The 20,699-nt window shown below is 34.8% G+C and overlaps 1 protein-coding gene across 3 annotated transcripts; it reads right to left on the reverse strand.

Moving 5' to 3' along the window:
- Positions 1 to 1,029: 1,029 nt before the first annotated feature.
- Positions 1,030 to 17,534, reverse strand: LOC149805255 (uncharacterized). 3 transcript variants are annotated; one of them, XM_089948907.1, is made up of 3 exons: positions 17,379 to 17,534; positions 7,867 to 8,082; positions 1,030 to 4,012 (listed from the first exon to the last, which is right to left on the reverse strand). In XM_089948907.1, the coding sequence occupies exon 3, from the start codon at positions 3,699 to 3,701 to the stop codon at positions 3,003 to 3,005; it is 699 nt and encodes a 232-aa protein (XP_089805033.1). In that variant the 5' UTR covers positions 3,702 to 4,012; positions 7,867 to 8,082; positions 17,379 to 17,534; the 3' UTR covers positions 1,030 to 3,002. The 3 variants fall into 3 exon arrangements, with proteins under 3 accessions (XP_089805033.1, XP_089805034.1, XP_089805023.1); XM_089948908.1 differs by lacking the exons at positions 7,867 to 8,082; positions 17,379 to 17,534 and adding an exon at positions 5,053 to 6,390; XM_089948897.1 differs by lacking the exons at positions 7,867 to 8,082; positions 17,379 to 17,534 and adding an exon at positions 4,702 to 6,390.
- Positions 17,535 to 20,699: the final 3,165 nt, after the last annotated feature.

Genomic DNA, 20,699 nt, shown 5'->3' on the forward strand with positions numbered 1-20,699 from the left:
CCTTATGAAGAAATCGCATTCACCAGTTTATTGTCATATAGTCAAGTATTGTGCATACATTTTAACTGAGTCTCCTATTTATTTGTGTCAACACATTTGAAACAGAACTCATGATTACTGATAAACGATCATCATCAATCTTCCGTTATTATACCGAATAAAATGATATGAACATTCTTAATCAAAGTTAAGAATAATGAAAACGTTTCCTATTTAGGTATTTAATACCGCAAGTTCGTTGATATAGATGGAATTGAAATGAAAGAGAATTCTATAAAAATTCAAATGAATTTTCTGTCAACTCTTGGGTCAACGTAATTATATCATTCGTTATCGAGTCCAGCTTTGTGGGAAACGAGAAATAACATCCACTTTTCAGACAGCGACATCAGCTTCAGGTCAAAGTCATAGATCATTTGTGTTAAGGTTTTGTTTCAAGTCCTTTACTTTTTTAAATATTTTTAAAAAATGTATTTCCTAAACTCTATAGACTTTCTTCATATTTGAGATGAATGATTATGAAACTTACACAATGCATTATGTGACACACTTACACACTGTGACACACATACGTGCCCCTCTGACCATGGGATGAAGGTCACACTCATAGGAAACTTACGATAAGGTTTAGATTAAGTCTGGGTCAAGGTTTTGGTTAAAGTTTTAATTTTTTTATATTTATTGAACCCTTTGACGGACTTTGCTCATATTTTGAATGAATCATTGTGACACTAAGACAAATCATTTTCTACAATCTCATTCAATCATTCACCTTCGGGGGTGAAAGTTACTAGTTTTACAGTAATTAATCAATCATGAGATCGACATGCAGTTTCTGGCCTTGTTGTTTATAATTGTACCGTGACTTGTTTTTCAGATAAATTTACGAGAGGTAAAACAAATCAGCAAATGGACGGACTGAAGTACTCACAGACAGACAGACAGATAGATAGATAGATAGATAGATAGATAGATAGATAGATAGATAGATAGATCAATGAAAAAGAGGAACATAAAACATTAATATAGTTTCGTTATTATTATTTAAAGTAGTACGTATCTTTATTAGTTATTTTGTCTTTCTTATCATTACTCTAACAACAAATCTCAATTACATAGCACTTTAAAGGAACTCCATCTTACCTCTGTTGAATTTTGAAAATGTAAGTACAGTTCAAAAAAATATACAGATGCTGAGTGCTGCTGTTAAGGAGAGATAATAATAATAATAATAATAATAATAATAATAATAATAATAATAATAATGATAATAATAATCACTTTAATTGTAGTGCCGATGATCATGCTTTTAGTGATTACAAAAAAGGCTAATATAGAGAGTGCATATATTAACGTTAAAACTCCAAGGACAATATGCTTACATGGTGGTTTTCAATATAAATGAGGTATACTTACTTATATAACTTATTAAAACGAAGTCATTTTTCAAGTCAATCTAATATATATATATATATATATATATATATATATATATATATATATATATATATATATATATATATATATATATATATATATATACACGTGACGATCAATGAACCGATTTTTTTTAAATAATAATAATAATAATAATAATAATAATAATAATAATAACTTTAAAGTATGTAATAAACTTCTGACCCACATTATAAAGACAAGACATATGCATAAGGCATGTCTTGACAAATGCTTTCCACTAAACATGTTTGACACAAACATCACTCCACCGAAAGGTACGGTTTCTCAAGCTTGCTTTGTTGCAAAAATAATTGAATATTAGATGCATAAAACATAAAACAGAACATGAATGAAAGAGACGTTACCTTAATGTTGATTACTAATTACAATTTTATTTGATTTTAGATTACTATAAACTACTCCATGACAAATCACAAATAATATTTTATTTTTTAAAATTGCCAGAGAGAAAGTAAATTGCACGATTTTGTTCACACCATTGCACATTTATGAAAAAGTTATTTCTCGATCTACTCTCATTGTGTTTTTCTAGCTATCGTTCCAATTATGGACCAATCAAAACAAAAATTTGTGCCTTACTTGACAAATGTGGCTGAATTGATATGTAATTATATTTCAAATTATCGAATGTTTGTCCGTATTGATAAGTGATTGTCTTTGAAACATATTTAACAAATAAAAACATTTTACAAAATAATACAATTCAAAAACATTGCACAATTATACTCATCTTCATAATATTGCTCGCTGCAACATGCAATGTGACGATCATATCTTCATTACCAAAATAGTTCTCTTGTATATCCGAATTTTCCAAAATTAACGTGAAAATGGACACGGAGTTATTGGTCTCAAGATGAAAAATCGTTAAAATAGCAACGATACAGTGAAAGAACATAAATGATAATCATTTTATACAAGTGTCATCAATATGATGACGTTTAGTCGTACGTGTAATAAAACCATTGATTAATTTATGTTAAGGTTCGATTATCATGAAGTGAAATAGATGTTCTTAGCGTAGTGTGTGATTCTGTCCCCACCTCATCCCTATCCCACCCCATCCCTTAATGTAAATATTACCCGAACTCTGTCTGTAGTTGTCGTACTCAATCCGACTTAGTGCAAGTTAGTATACATTAATAGTGTTAACGTTAGTATATGAAGCGCGAAACCCAAATTCACGAATTTTGCGAAACATCCATATTCTCATCTTCTTTAAACAAATTCGTCGTACGACAACGAAAACAAGATCATTATGCAGAACAATGCTCAATGAATTATACCTTCTTTCATAAAAGCAATGAAATGGGCATAAAGCTTGCAAAGAAGGTCAGAATGTAAACTTATGAAACATTGTATCTAAATTAGATATTGTAATCAGGGCATAATTACATACATCAATGTAGCCATTTGTAATTTCCACATCTTTTTCATTATACCTCTTTATAGAATCAGTTTTAGTTTACCCATTGAAGAAATGTCATCTCCACTTTGATAAAGTTGGGGGCATTTATCATTTTTCATCTACAAGTTTTTGGTCTGGGAGTGGATGTAATCGCTGTAGCTTCTGGTTTTACTCCGGCACTTTTTGCGAACTTTGATGAATTTCGTGTCCGTTCGCCGCTTTTGGATGATTTAGTCCTACCAGGAGCCGTGAATGGCCTCCGGGCCGGAAGTCGTTGAATATGATACAGATCGGAGGGCGAAGTAGGAGGTCTAGAAGATTTCTGAATGGCAATATTGTCCAAATTAGCTGATATATTTTTCACTTGAGCCATTCGCCTAGCTTCTTTAGTGGTTAGTTCGACTTTCCTGCCTCTTTTTGCTTCATTAGTTGGGTAACAAATGGCGTCCTTACCCACAATGCTTATAATGGGTTCCATAGGTGCACTTCCTCTTCCTCTGCCCTTTTTCTGTAACGAAACTGGTTTTCCACTCAGTAATTTAGAATCTATGTTCACTCCTCCCATTCGGATCTCACCATTATCACACTTATCCACGGAATGCTTATCCATGCTCGATCTTCTTGTATAGGTGGGAGTTCTCACGTAGAGCTTTATCATTTCGTCAAAAAGATCGAACTTATCCTTCCAGTATTTGGTAATGACTCTTTTCTGTTCGCCATCAATGTGTAGAGCAATGCCCTTTAGCTGAAGCTCTTTCCGCTTGTTTTCCGATACGGCATTAAAATACCGCATACTCGATTCCATCTTATCCATACTGGTCACTTAAATCGGACCTTACCTTGTGCTAATCAGAATGTATTCGACTTTTTAAATCAGAGCTTGAGTTGTCACTTCTCTCATTCAGATCAGTTAATTAGACTAATTCTAAATATACTGACACTTTTACTTTACATAGGTCTGCAATATCTGTATGTTCAATACTCAGAATTCAATATTCGCCAATGGTATGTACTACATTGTAGATATCAATGGCACCGTCCATCCCACATATTTATACTTACGTCCAGATGAAGTTTGTGTTTTGTTTTACCTGCATTAGATCGTTGGCGGATTACACTCAATTTCTAAAACAGAAAGGAGAAAAAGTAGATAAAGTAGATAAACTGAGAACATTTAGTCAAGACCGTTGCGTTCATTATTTAACACAATAAACATCATCCATATTGGACTCAATTAAAGCCGCAACATATAAGTTCTATGTAGTTCTTAAATCTTTCTTTCCATAAGGAGTATTGCCCGTCCAGTATGAAATCCTCGAATATGATTCTAACTATTATTGGTTCTTTTGCAAAATGTATATCATTCCATCATTATATACCGCATTTCTTCTTCCACTAGCCAATATCATTCCATCATTATATACTGCATTTCTTCTTCCACTAGCCAATATCATTCCATCATTATATACTGCATTTCTTCTTCCACTAGCCAATATCATTCCATCATTATATACTGCATTTCTTCTTCCACTAGCCAATATCATTCCATCATTATATACTGCATTTCTTCTTCCACTAGCCAATATATTTCTCTAACGCAGATATCATAAGACTCAAAAATTAAATGAGAAAATCAGGAATGATTATATGTCTGTATTACAATTTAACAAATGTCCTGCATTGCTGTCATAACCAAAATAGTTACACAAAGCGTTTAGACCAGGGATACAATTTTGATAATTAGCCGCCATGGTTCTTGAAAATGATTTCATTTTAAGATCGATTAAAGCTATATAAAGATTTTAAAGCCCGACCTTCCAAAGTTTTTAACCACGTGCGAAGAACGAGTGGAGCGTTGCTGTCTTGCCATTTTACTGCCGTCGACGTTTATCTACAAAAATATACAATCACTGAGTACACCTTAATGTGTTCCTCCAGATTTATGATCCATTAGACGGGACATGGATCCAGACTGTTGTTAACTAAATCACAAGTCTTGTTTACACATGTCACCAAAATTCATAAATAATTCCGAGATTTTATGTCGGCAACGAATGACGTTTGTCAAAAAAGTGATTCCTTCCTTATCCACTAATTACATCCATATTATGGAATTCATCTGTATACACAACATGTAAGCTCTGCTATTGTTCAGTGGCAATTACCTTTCAACTGTGATGCACATATAAACTGGAATATTCCGAAGATCTTTTTATGGTTTCGCTGACTCCAAGTGACAAGAAAATGATATTCAATCTATACATGAAAATGTTGACACCTTTTCATATGTTAAGATTCTTGTTTGTCGTTGTTGTTGCTGCTGCTGCTGTTTTCGTCTTACTGATTTTAACACAACCCGATCTGATTTTATTTAAAAACATTAAATCCGAAATACACAATCGTTTGTATTGACACAGAACAGATCATCAACGTTGCCATCCTGCCCAAAATATTTACGCAGGGAACTAAGAGTACGAATAAAAAGCATTTCAGTCAATTAGTTAGCGTTGTCGTCAAGAATTATTTCATTTAAACAGAGATAAAGGTCATGTCAATTTTTCAAGGTCCGGACTTACAAACCGTTCAACTACACAACAAGACAAGCGGATAACTGTCGAGACTCTCGGCTGTCACAGTTATTTATCTATCAACACTAAGCTCTCCAGCTATGTTTCTCCGCATTTATGGAGGATCTGTCGATGCTGAAAACGAACCTTAGTGGTGCTAAAATCCCCTGTGAAAATCATATTGTAATTTGTTTTAATCTTAATTGTGTCGTGATTCACTGTCTCACCTTCAGGCATTTCGTTTTATATCTAGGAGATCACGCGCAACGGGCACCTGTCGCTAGGTTGCTGATCTCAATACGGGGATAGTCTAATCAAATCGGGAAGTTTATAGAAGTAGTTATATTTATCTGTACATCAAAGAAAATATGACCCGAACCAATTTAAAATACCCCCCTACGTCCTCGCGTTGAGTCTGAAGGCTAACTTCTGATAACAGGTGTTGTTCGGTTATCATAGAATTCGCATTATTTGTTTACAAATTGTTCAGTAATGGGATAAAATCCAGACACGTTAAAATCCGTGATAAAAGTACGCTATTATCTTCACTCTGGACGGACCATTTGTAGATAGCGGGTTGAGAAAGGCGCAAAGTTACACGTCGAGGAATAATTTATCTCATACACTGTGGTATTGAATATGAATGAATCGAAACACGAGTATACCGTAAAACTGCTTTATTAGCGGCAAGTTAATTTAGTAGTGTCACGATGTCTATCAAGTTTCATCTGACCTTATTCTGAGGATCTATCAGTCCCACTTATGCATAATTGATCAAAAACAGTTTATTTTCCTTTTTTTCTTTTTTTTTCGGGGAGGGGGGTATCTTAGTTTATATTTATGCCATGTTCACAGTATGTGAAAAAGCAGGTTTACAGTAAGTAATATCGTCATCAATTCTGATTAGTGGTATCTATTGCCCACTGTATTACCGGGACTTGATTATGCTACTTCAAATAATTATATTGAAAAATATGGATGTTAACTTCGATCTTTGCTTTGTAATAACGAGGAAACAAAAGACCTTGAAAAATAAAAGCTGCGAACATAAATTTTAGAGATTAAATTGCTTGCAAAAACTTGAAAATAAGAAAGGGAAACACAAGCGTGTTACTTTCACAAAGATGAGGATCTGGTGTTCATATGTTTATCCCGTGAATTACTGAAGGCTATTTAGAATAACGGAAAACCAACTCAGCGATCATCTCCAAATCTGAGAGTTGAGTTTCTAGGTCTAATCATTCATGGTAGTCACACAGAATTTGTCTATGGCTTTCTCATGGCAATCGTGGCAAGTCCATCAAAAAAACCCAGAGTATAAGGAATCTACTGTCAGTGTTCTATTTTCCTCCTCAAAACTGGTTTAACTTTTTAGCAATGCAGACATTGCTTCCCTTTTCCCACGGTATTGTGTTTTTTTTATTGAACAACATGATCATATAAAACAGTGTTGACGAAGCTATTGGAAAAAGGCTTAAGAAGGTAAGCTTTTCAAAGGTGATTTGTCAAACGAGGCAGTGCTAGAAATAACATACAAAACAAAGACTAATTGAAATCAATACAACTGATTTTCGTTGTCTCTGATGCTGAGTCAAGATCTATGCTGAACGTAAATAAAGCTTTTTTTTTCTTGAAAATGTACAAAGTATTTATATTTATAAAAAGATGGATGAATGAACATACGAGCAGCATCAGTAGCGGTGGATGAGTGGGTATGAGCAATATAAAAACGTACTCCCTTACATTTCGTTCTGATAAATTAAATTAAAATTATTTGCTCTTTGCTCATGCGCATTTGATATATAAGAAAAAGCCATGGAAGTAACTGGCAAGCTTTCTCATATACCCACGTATGTCCAGCCGAGACTCAAACTCACGCGGACAGAGGTGAGATGAGTGTGCCTACGACCGCTCGACCACCTGTGGCCAAATACAGAAAAGTAAGAAAAGTGCAAATCTACAATATCACGATCCCTTTTAACACCTTATAAGATGCTGAATCCACATGCTATCACTAAATATATTTTGTTTGCCAAAATTAATACATGTTACCTGTTTCACAAAGTGCAAATGTAAACGAAAACGTCCAGGACACATAACAGGAAATCAAATTATATTATTCAAGGCCCCTCCCCCCCAAAAAAATTTTTTTTATATTAATATTTGAATTATAAAATTCTAAAACATTATTGATGAAATACTAGTAATTGCATATTTTTAAATCCACTGTTTTCACGTGCTATAGAGGCAAACTTATATTTTTTTATGTGAACATACAAGATTTCCCATCGTGGCACGCAAAACGTGATTGATTGTGCCTGTAGAAGTAGTTAGAAAACGAGTATGTTTTGGACTTCAACAATAAATGGAAACTACCTTCCATCACACATCAAAATTGTTATATCCATTTACCAGCTTCAGCAACAGTTATCAAGAAAGGCTGCATCGCTCAAGGACATGCATTTCTTGTCAGATTAGGTAAAACAGAATGTCAAAAACTTCATTTATTCCAACAGGTTCTGTCATGTGAAATCTATTTTTGCAAATGCCTGGTTGTTCTATTCAACAGCCTTCGTTCGCTTTGAACAAACTGTGCATAGGAACGGTGTCCTTCCCGTTCCTGGCAGTCTGAAAATAAACTGGTACAATGAATAAAGTATTTACTTCAAATAATGCTACTTGTGATTATATATCAGCTTTTGTATGCATTTTTTTTTACATGAGGAAACAAGAAAAAACATGCAATATATTTAATCTGAGAAATATCAACAAATTATTACACAGCTGAAGATATACTTCATCGATACAATTTATTTTTATGTATATCTATATTGTATATTTAACTTTTGTCCATTATTGTAGATGTACTTTAAACGAATGGTCATTTGTGAACCCCATATTTAGATATCTAACTTTTGTCCATGATTGTAAATTGTAAATAAAATATTGACATAGCTTTTTGAGTTAAGACTATTCTAGAAAAAATTTAATGGAATTTTACAATTCTTTATACCTGTTGTGAGGTCGGTCTGTTGAATCATTTTTCAGTTGCGTTCAGATATAATTTTAGAGGAATCATTTATTAGAAATGTTCATTGGAATTACAAAATATTTTTTTTACTTCTGGACGAACACATTATTTTGGAGCTATAGTGAATTAATTCAAAGACTTTCCTGATTGCATCACTGTACCATCAGGATATTCAGGACTAGGAATTCATACAGAACATATCATATTTTTGGACTTGTGGTGATGGGACATTAAGGAGTATTTTGGGGTTTAATTCACAATACTGTAAGTGTTTCTTAAATCTAAATCTACACTTTTAATTTAGCAAAAATTAATAACTTGTTGATTTTACTTAAATTGTTAGTTGTATTTTCTCTTTGTTACTTATTTTATGACCTAGAGTCGTAACATTTTATTGGGAGAAATAAATTCGTATATTCGCATATAAATTATGAGTAGTTACATAACTCTCTTACCCAATTCAAGGTTTTTGTTGTTGTTATTTTGGGCTTTAAGGCTATTTTTTAGCTCAAGGTAGGCTATTTTATAATGGCCAGTATAGCTGGTGGAGGAAAAACCCGTGAAAACCCAGGTGTTTCTTTCGCTTGCAGACAGGTCAATCTAATATTAGTATTGTCTAGTGGACAAAAAACTCTTGATTGAACAAATAAAAGAAAAAATTCACTCCAGGGAATTATGAAACTTATTTCTGTTCAAAAATCCACTAATTTACAGAGTAGCATAAAATAAAGAAATATATACATATTAAAAAATAACAAATAAAGTACAGTGGAGGGGCTTCATCATCGACACTGTAATATACCGTTTCTTCGAAGCGAACCCTTCCCTTCATAATTTGCGTTTCAAACACGCGGACCTTAGAGTTATTTTCAGCGACCCGCAACGACACCCAAAATTTGTAAAGTAATTAATAACGCAATTTTATTTTATTTTCACAGCCAATCAGTTTTTATAAAAATTCGTGTGTTTTATCGTTTGCTTTTTTTCCCAACATTTCAACTAGTCAACGTTTATATGAACCACTTTCGCTGTATGAAAAAGTTTCGGTGAACTCTGCTTTATACTCAGGCAATCGATAATGTACATAAGATATTAACATAATGAATAGTAGTAGTATTAGTAGTAGAGGTAGTAGTAATAGAGGTAGTAGTTGTAGTAATATTAGTAGTAGTTGTAGTAGAGGTAGTAGCAGTAATAGTAGTAGAGGTAGTAGTAGTAATAGTAGTAGCAGTAATAGTAGAAGTCTTAATAATATTAGTAATAGTAGTAGCGGTAGTAGTAGTAATAGTAGCAGTAATGATAGTAGTAATAGTAATAGTAGTAGTTGTACTAATAGTAGTAGTAATAGTAGAAGAGGTAAAAGTAGTAATAGTAGTAGTAGTAATAATTGTAGTAATAGTAGTAGTTGTATTAGTGGTAATGGTAGTAGTAGTAGTAATAATAATAATAGCAGTAGCAATAGTAGAAGACGTAGTAGTAGTAGTTTTAGTAATAATAGTAGTAGTAGCATTGCTAGTAGTAATAGTAGTAGTAGCATTGCTAGTAGGAATAGTAGTAGTAGTATAGCTAGTAGTAATAGTAGTAGTATAGCTAGTAGGAATAGTAGTAGTAGTATAGCTAGTAGGAATAGTAGTAGTAGTATAGCTAGTAGGAATAGTAGTAGTAGTATAGCTAGTAGGAATAGTAGTAGTAGTATAGCTAGTAGTAATAGTATAATAGTAGTAGTTATAGCAGTAGAGGTATTAGTAGTAGAAGTAGTAGTAGCAATGGTAGTAGAAGTAGTATTAGTAATAGTAGTAGAGGTAGTAATAGTAGTAGTAGTGTGTGTGCCTCTGTGTGTGTGTGTGTGTGTGTGTGTGTGTGTGTGTGTGTGTGTGTGTGATTTGGATTTTTAACGTAGCTTTAACAATTTTCCAGTCATATCGCTACGATGTCTGCAGCGTGACAGTTTATAGTGATATCTAGCACTGGGGCAACATGCCGCAGACATGTAGCATGATGTCCCACCCAGTCACATTATCCTGACACCCGGCCGACCAGTCCTAAGGTAATAGTAGTAGAGGTAGTAGTAGTAATAGTAGTAGCAATAGTGGTAGAGGTAGTAGTAGTAATAGTAGTAGAGGTAATAGTAGTAGAGGTAATAGTAGTAGAGGTAATAGTAGTAGAGGTAGTAGTAGTAGTAGTAGTAATAGTAGTAGAGGTAGTAGTAGTAGAGGTAGTAGTAGCAATAGTGGTAGAGGTAGTAGTAGAGGTAATAGTAGTAGAGGCAGTAGTAGTGGTAGTAGCAATAGCGGTAGAGGTAGTAGTTGTAGCAATAGTGGTAGAGGTAGTAGTAGTAGCAATAGTGGTAGAGGTAGTAGTAGTAGTAATAGTAGTAGAGGTAGTAGTAGTAATAGTAGTAGAGGTAATAGTAGTAGAGGTAGTAGTAGTAGTAATAGTAGTAGAGGTAATAGTAGTAGAGGTAGTAGTAGTAATAGTAGTAGCAATAGTGGTAGAGGTAGTAGTAGTAGCAATAGTGGTAGAGGTAGTAGTAGTAGTAATAGTAGTAGAGGTAGTAGTAGTAATAGTAGTAGAGGTAATAGTAGTAGAGGTAGTAGTAGTAGTAATAGTAGTAGAGGTAATAGTAGTAGAGGTAGTAGTAGTAATAGTAGTAGCAATAGTGGTAGAGGTAGTAGTAGAGGTAATAGTAGTAGAGGTAGTAGTAATAGTAGAAGTAGTAATAGTCGTGGCAGAGGTAGTAGTAGTAGTAGAAGTAGTAATAGTCGTGGCATTCATATTGTAAAATAGCCCAAAGCATTTTACTCAATGTTGCATGAGGAGAATCAGCGGCTTTAGGGGTATTTTTAAGAACATTTTGACCACAGAGTTATAAGTATACGTACATATACACACTTGCGATGAGACGCACAAAGGAGTTCAGTGCAAACTACTCACCATACATACCTTTGTTTGTTTATATCGGTTCTACAATTGTTACAATTGTGTGAAAAACTGTAGGAAGGGCAACGACTTCACACGGTGATGGGTGAAAATTAGAGCATTCTCTCAACCAGTAAAGTGAAACGCTTTGTACCTGTGTTGAAAATGGGTAGATTATCATTAGCGGTTGAACTACTGCATTGCTGTTAGTGCACGGTGCGGAAAGCAACCGTGACAAAATTCAAGAAGTAGTATGATAATAGCAGTTCTGTCCTTTTTACTGATCTAGGTTAAATCTTTATACACCCATGACTTTGTCCTCATATCACGCGCACATGCCCACGCGTGAAAGTTACAGACAGGCGCCCCTGCAAGAGGAAAGTTATGTGGGGTAGAAGACTTCAGCCTAGACTAGTCAGCAAGAAAGCCACGAGGGCAACCGGGGAGACTACTCGATACTTGCCATAGGCGATTGCTGGGATCATAGAAGACGTCTGAAAACTAAAAGATAAAATGGGTCAGATCAAAGAAGGCATCGAGTGGATTTGAGAGAAAGTTGGTGATATCCAAGCAATCATCAAGAAACTCTTGACATAGACATTAAAAAGGCACTTAAGAGTCTTCCACAGCTTTCCCAACCCGTCTACAAGACAATAATGAGAACACATAAGCAACATTATAATGTAGAAGTTAGACAGTGGATCTTTTTTCAAAAACAGATATATGCCGGTCTTTGTCTACCCAGCCACTTCAAAACAGAGAGTGTGGTCCAAGTAGGTATGCATGGAATAATGGAATATATACTGGGTTAAAAAAAGCCCCTGGGTCGCTATTAGATATTTACAATACAATATACGATACATCTGAAGTTGCAAAATATTATCAAACCAAGGAAATACATACAGAATTTATGCAACTACTATCGAAGGCAAGACCAGATTCTAAGTCACAAGTACCTTCACCTAAGCCGAAGCTACACTGATAAAATTTGCAACAAACAAAGAAGCAGAGAAACAGTCAAAGGAGCAGAGAAACAGCCTCACCCGAACCTATACATAAACATGAATCCACACGAAAGGAAATTCACACGAAAGGGAAAAAAATCGCGATTATTAAACAAGCAGCTCCACCTTCAAGAGCATCTGAACTCTAGTATGAATCCGAACCCGCACTCAACGATTTGCCATGATAATGGAAAAACTAGAAAAGTAAGGAAGCAGAATTGGTGTGATCCTCATGACCTTGTGGATCGGCTGGAAACACTTCAAGCATTATAAATTTTAGACCGCATCAGTTTGTCAGCGGTTGCTCACCAGTGGTATTATGGACTCGGAGACGTCTCAAGCTTTGATGCATCAACTTGTTGAAGACATTGATAATCTATATGATGAATTCTGAGGCGATTTTATGTGAAATATCGTAGTAGTAACTCTTTTGATTAAAACCTCATCAATCTCAAACCAAAATTTTTATTCTACACCAATCACCTCGGGGGAAATTTGCACACTAGAGATCGCAGTGGTGTCAAGACGCGTACACTACAGTCTGACTTTTTAGTGGCCTTGATGAAAATTACTTGCTGGTGTTCTAGTCAATTTGGCGTATGGTAGAACGTCACAAAGGTGAATACGATATTGCGTCAATTAATGACGAGGTCTGACGCAGAATTATCTTGATTACCTGCAAATACTCAAACATTTATAAACGTGAACACGAACCCATATTCAGCTCCACAAAACTCGAAACTAAGCACATTCAGTGACAGTTTGCATGGCAAACAAATACTCACATGGCCTCAATGCACCAATATACGTGTTCGTGAAGTCTCACATTGAGTCTCCAGCTGACCACCACGACCGTAGTGACAAGCTAGGAATATCTGAGAGTCTCTGCGGTTAAACAGCCGTCAGCATCTAACCGAAGATATTTTGCTTAACTTTGCGGACAATCAAGTAGCACGTGCATCTCATAAGCTTTTTCGTACATGGATCTCCATCAACATTTTGACACAGGCATGTAGATATCTCAGCACGCCTTTCGTACCCGATTTATTATATTTAGTTGGAAATGAAGTTGTTTAGGCGGTCTGTAATAGACACGTACTTTCACGCACGAGTTGCTAATCTAGCTAATCCCTCAATGCCCAATTACAGACGCTTTGCTATTACAATTGCAGTTGTTGGAAGGCACGGGAGGATGAAAGAAAGTCATTGAGAAAATTCCAGCATTGTGTTAGTGGCTGCGACTCCCGCAGTTTCAAAACAGCTGCGTTAGGGGCCGTCAGAACTGCTTCCGGGATGGCTGTAATAAAATTTTCGGTGGAAAAAGTCTTTGATTAACGGAACATTACTCCGCGAGAGTGATACGTGCTCATAAGGAACTAAAAACGTATCAGAAGCTATATATTGACAGAAGGCGTTCTTGAAATGTGATATGTTCATTGTGGAAGGGATATTTATGAATATGACTGGAGAAAAAACGCCTTGTTGAAGAACATTAAGGGTAAGGCGATGTCCAAGATAGAACATTAGCAGGAAAATCTGTTTCATTCAAAGTTTAAAGCGCTTTTTTGGAACATATCAGATTTAGAAATCAAATAAAATCTAGTCTTCTGATGTAGATACAGATGTAGATGTTATAACTTCCTCTGTTTGTAATATATTTTTCTGTTATAACTATGGCGAGATGCTTCAAGTCAAATCATCGTTGGATGAATATTGGGTCACTGCAAAAGTGTGCACTGATCATTCAGCTTGAATGGGTATCCAGGGGTATTATCGTTTTTTATGAAGGAGACTGTTAAGAAAACATTAAATGTGCATGAGGAAATTAATACAACCTCGAATCATACCGTTCGGCTTTTTCTATCTAATTTTTTATGTTACATGATGTTACATTTGTTATCGTATAAATTTCCCCAGAAATACTTAATTCCATACTAGCGGAGGAAGATAAGTTTTAAGTAACTGAAAATGACGTGGGTGTTTTCTTAATTATGTATATGTTGTATAGTTTGTATGGGTATTACCTTCATTATGTCTATAGAAAAAGGATTTCACCTCGCAAAAAGAAGAGCAAAAATTGTCCAGTTTCTTTAGAGCAAAGATGGTAAAACATCATGTAATCTTCTTAAGAATAGGCCTACAATGCAGCATATTCATCCATATCACGTGAGTGTTCGTTTCAGTATTTCTCACAAATATGTAACCCTCCAAATAATTACCCCTTTATGATTTATACAAGCGATATCAAGGATGAAATACTGATTGCCCAATGGCTGAAAAAGAGGTTTTGCGAACTATAAATAATTTTACAAATAGAAAGGACGGCATTCCATGTGAATATTTTAAATATGCCGTTTATAGCTAAATTCGTTTCGTTCATGCTATGTCTAATAGAACGTTAAATAATGGGCTGGTCAACTGCAGTTTTAGTACCTTTGTTGAAGAATGGAAACCCAATATGACTAACAGATCGGCGCTTTACCATAACCAACCTTTTGAATAGGTAAGGTAATAATTGGTTATTAAATGTCTATCTGAGAAAAACTGATAATGGTTTTACGAAATGGTGGTCACATGAGAAGTGAAGCGCAATGGTTCTTTGGCAGTTCTAAATTAAATGTAACCTCCTATTACAGGTATCTTGGCGCCATATTTTCCTCACGCTATTCTTGGTTTATGTGTCAAACGAAACTGCCTGAACAATGTGCTAAGCATTGTTTTAAATGCTCCCAAAAGCTAGGTGCCAATTCATGCACATTTGAAATTTTTCATACTAAAATCTCGTCCAATTAACATTATTATTGCGAAATATGGGGATTTCATGCAGCACCATACATTGTGAAAGTTCATGCTAAGTTTTGTAAATATGCTCTGAATTTGTCTAAAATAGGGCCAAAATGCATTGTAGGAGGTGACTTGAGTCATAGTATCTTATGAGTATGAATTATTCAAGTATAACACTCAAGTTACAAATTATGAAATTGCCTCGGTCAAGATTATCATAATTAGCCTATGATATGTTGTTAAAATGAGAGAAAATAACACAGCTTTTAGACTGTATTGTTACTGTCGAGAGGCTTTTATGTGGTTTGGTTCAGTCACGATGTTCGGGATGAAGATCGCTTTGTGCATCTATTTAAACAACGGTGTCGTGATATCGATAAACAAATATGCCGGTCTAGAGTAAATGAAACGGACAGACATGTGTTAAAAAATGAATAAATGTATTTTGAACGTGAAACATTACTAAGCTGTATTGATAATCAGTACGAAAGAAACATACTGTGCAGATTGCAAGGGTGGAAAGTGATGGATTAGCAAGCCAACATTAGCATAAGTGGACCCAGATCACAATTAATTTTCCTATATAGTTACTACATTTGTTTATCAGTACTGAACTTTCTACTGTGTGTGACAATCAGTACAAATCGTATAATAATCTAAAATACATTTAAAGATGACTTCACGGTGAAGTCCTTATCGGTTTACTGGCATTTCATTGAGGCTGGACTGTAAACAAAGCAACGTGCAATAGAACACAGATTTCACTTTCGGATCATCACCAAGGCCATATTATTCACTGTGTACTGTATCCGAATTACACAGAGACAACCACACCAAAAGCTCGTATTTTAAAGAATAAAGAATTACGTTTAAATCCCTGCAAAAATGTATAAATATATCTCTTGTATCACCACCAAAATGAGAGAGAAACGATGCTCTAAAAGTAGACTTGGACTACGTTCATGGGTGCAGAATTATTACCTGATTCCAAATGAACTTAATGAATATCGTCTTAGATTGTATCAGAGTCCTAAACTGTGTCAGATATGTCATCAAAATACTGAAGACGAATACCATTCCACATATGTCATCAAAATACTGAAGACGAATACCATTCCACATATGTCATCAAAATACTGAAGACGAATACCATTCCACATATGTCATCAAAATACTGAAGACGAATACCATTCCACATATGTCATCAAAATACTGAAGACGAATACCATTCCACTACAGTCTGTCCTGCTCCTTCTCTTGTAAGCAATACATTTTCGCCAACATTTTTACAAGTAAAATACATACAAAAGGTGACTACATACCTTTCGTGTCAAACTTAAATAATGAATACATCTTGAAACGCATTTCTGAATATTTGATAAATGTGTCTAAACCATGAAAGAAATATAGAGCAATATGTTAATGGCCGGCTATAACGGTTTCTTTTCATAAAGAGTTCTGCTAGCATGTATTGTGAGAAAGTAGAAATGAATTGATGTCGGCATTTATGTGACCTTCGATTCTGAGTTCTATATGTTATAATAAATATACGTTTGCAGTGGCGTCACTGGGGGGTAGGGGGTGCAGACCGCAACAGGTGACACCATCAAAGAGGGTGACACCAAAATGACTGTATATAAAAAATTTGTAGAGTCTGTTACGGAAGGAGGTCCAAGGGGGTGACACCATGAGTTACTGCACTGGGTGACACCAACCCTAGTGACGCCACTGTAAGTTTGAACCTATTGCCTTTTTTTACTAAAAGAACAATTAACAATTTTTATTACTATTACTATTATTGTTATCATTATTATTATTATTATTATTATTATTATTATTATTATTATTATTATTATTATTTATGGAGTTATTTCAATGTGTCCTCGTCTGACTGATTAAATAGTATATCTTGCACATATAGCACTAGTTTTCAAATGTATGTATTTGCTGTTGTCATGAAAAAATGTGAATTCATGTAGAAAAGTTGCTGAGTTCATCAAAGTTTTCTGTCAATCAATCAGTGAAGCCTTAAAGTACAACTATTATCATGTGCGGGTGCGCGCAAATATTTGAAGCTAAGAAGAGGTCCACATATTCAACAAAACAATTTTTGAGAACCACTGCGTTATATCATTTAAATGTTCCCAGGCAGAACAGAGTGATGATGAATTAAGTATCGTACATACCTGTTTTTAAGTCGAGCCCAACTGCAACCTGCACATACCCATATCTGACGTCGCATATCTAAGTTTGTACAACTTGTATATACATATAGATAAGCAGAACTTTTTTAGTTTAGATACCGTAGGTACTAGCTTATAATTCCAGTCCAGCTACGAGTTGCACAAACCTAGATATGTCGTCGCACTATAGATCCAGATCCAAAAACAGAGCAGGGTCTATATTGCTTGCATTTCGACTCGACTTCAAAGACAATATATACTGTACTTACTGTAAAATCTTAGTATTAAATGTACATGTGAGAATAGGTAGATATGGAAATATTCACATAACGTATCTTTGGCGCCTGTTACCTAAAACATAGAAGATTACGACATGTAATCTCAACTCATTACATGTTGTTTTCTGTCTCAGTGATTAGTACGCCATATGAAATGCGGGCTGTTTATTATAGATAAGCTCACATGTCTCTACTTGCATCATTTATTATGCAAGTAAAGATTAAAGGAAAACATAACAAATGCTAAAAGCGTACGTTGCTGGAATGATTTTAAATAAGATGAATAATGGTAACTAAAGAACCTGTGCAAGTAATTGAATAGTGATTTAAGTAAATATCAGTGTACTCGTATTAAAAATAAATAAAACATTAACAATTTTCAAAATTGTTTATTTTCTCTAGATTTTGCAGTGTTTTTGGTTTTGATATTGCCAGGAAATATTTTAAATGCACAAGATTTTGTCTTAGTGTACCTTATTTTGGTATAATTTAAGTATATGAGAATATATATAAAAGTTCAGACAATATAAAATACATAAAACTATATATATATATATATATATATATATATATATATATATATATATATATATATATATATATATATATATATATATATATATATATATATATATATATATATATATATATATATATATATATATATATATATATATATATATACATATATATATAGATAGATAGATATATATAATTTAAATAATACTCGGAAACACAGAAGCAAAGCGAACGAGGAAGTCGGTAGGAGGAGGCAACGAACCAATATTTAGGAGTTGGGAGGAGTGAGGTTGGCAACTGACAGAAAAACTGTTCTCTGTCGCAAAGTTGGGACGCGATTAAAGAATATTGCCCCATGGGCTCCAGAAACCCTTGCGACACAACTGCAGAAAGAGAAACCATTGACCCATATTGTCAATAAAAGTCACCTTGCTTTCCTTGGGTATCACTGGACAGTAATTTGAATTCTTGCTTGAGAAATTTAGGCAGATCACGGTCAGAATAGATTTCTGGCAGTTATATTTCTCTTAGCCGTCATCTTCTGATTTGACTGATTATCCATTTAAGAGTAAACATTCATTTAGCTCACCATATCGCAGCACGCAACAATCCATTGTCAGCTGCAGTTTCGACCTTCATCGCATCCATATACCCTATGTACTCGCTAATAAGTCTATTCCAACTGCAAACAACATCGATCCTGATCCGGCTTAGCATAATGCGCTTGCAGATCAGGGTCTATATTGTTTGTTTTACTGATTACTCCTGACAAATTACACAGACCCAGACCTGGATCTTTGCAGTTTGCAGTTGGACTCTACATATAAGCGAGTATTGACGGAATGCATGTCTTCGAAATAATGTCTTTAAACAAAGTATATAATCTTTCTAGTATAATCTTATTAAATGAGAGGCGATGGCTAAATCCTCTATTCAGTTTGAGTGAGGTGATCATGGTCCCTACTGTGGGTAAGCAACCACATCCTTATGGGATATGTAGCATTTTCTATAATTTTATCAAATAGATTCCCAGGGCCGACAAGAGGGTAGGGACAATCGGGATATATCCTCGGTGCCCGGGAAACACTTGTTAATTTTATAAAAGACAAATTTTTTTTAAAAACAAAAACAAGGAGTGGCCCTGGTGTTTCTTACCACAGGGCCCGTGATCGCTCTCTACGGCCCTTTATGTTCCATATTTGCAAACCAGTATACCATAAATCGTAATTCTCCATGATTCTAGAATAATTACAACATACAGTGCATGCTGTAAATACGAGTGTAAACGTTGTATCATATCTGCACCTAATCATTTGAGATTATTGCAGAACGTTGAATAGCAATCTGATTTTATAATGGTAATGAGTTTTCTGCATAATGCCCCAACAATTCCAGCAACGTCATTTCTCAGACTAAACTCGCCAGTTATATACTGTATCCTAGGACAGGAAATAAAATTTAAAATGACAAATGACGAATGACCATGAGATTCAAAAGCGACCCGTTATCGTGTCTATGTTGTTAATGCTGGCGATGTACCCGACAGTTAACAATAGTAGTTTCTCAGTAGATATGGACCATTCCAATCCCGTCATCCTGGAACTCTGAGCCCGACAACATACAATTTTACTAAGCATTTTGATCAATAAATGTAACTCCAGACTTGAAAATATTGCCTAAAATTAACAAATGTCGCCTTTTGATTTATTCAGATAATTTTGGACAAAGATTTGGGGTCGAGTAAAGTTTTATGACGGATATGCATAGGCAATCCTGAGAATAATTACACAGTAAATAGAAGGTGTGTATTGACACTCAAAACATTCAACGAAACATTTTGCCATACTCTTGGGCAACAGTTTAAACACAGCCATTTTATATGATGTGATTTGGATTTGTAAACGTAGCCTTAACAATTTTTCAGTCATATCACTATGATGTCTGCAGTGTAACAGTTTATAGTGATGCCTAGCACTGGCGTATCATGCCGCAGACATATGGCATGATGTCCCACCCATTCACATTATCTTGACACCAGGCCGACCATTCCCAACACTAACCTCTTATTGCTGAGCGCCAAGCGAGGCAGCTGTTAGTACTATTTTTGCAAGTCTTTGGTATGACTCGGCCGGGGATCGAATCCGAGGCGGACGCTCTACCCACCAGACCACCGGAGCGGTCCATTTTATATAAACAAATTTATATAATTGTGTGTTATACCAATCATATGAAAGACATTTAAAAGTTCTTAACAGTCCTAAAACGGGCTAATGAACATGTGTACAGTATTACTGGAATGTTTCCATGCAAATAATTTATATATTTTTACAATACATTATACATATGATTGAATTCTTTCTAAAATTGCCAGTTTCAATAATCCCGGGGGAAAAGCTAATTGTGGAGGTGTATGATCCTTTTCTTTATAAATATATGCTAACACAAATTATTAGTGCAAACAAGGTAACGTGCTAATACATTTTTCCGTTTTAATTGAATTCAATGGAGCAATAGGGCCTTGTTTCAT

The sequence above is a fragment of the Sinohyriopsis cumingii genome, chromosome 2 (assembly GCF_028554795.1).
Source record: "Sinohyriopsis cumingii isolate HCF-2022 chromosome 2, ASM2855479v2, whole genome shotgun sequence".
Lineage (NCBI taxonomy): Eukaryota > Metazoa > Mollusca > Bivalvia > Unionida > Unionidae > Sinohyriopsis > Sinohyriopsis cumingii.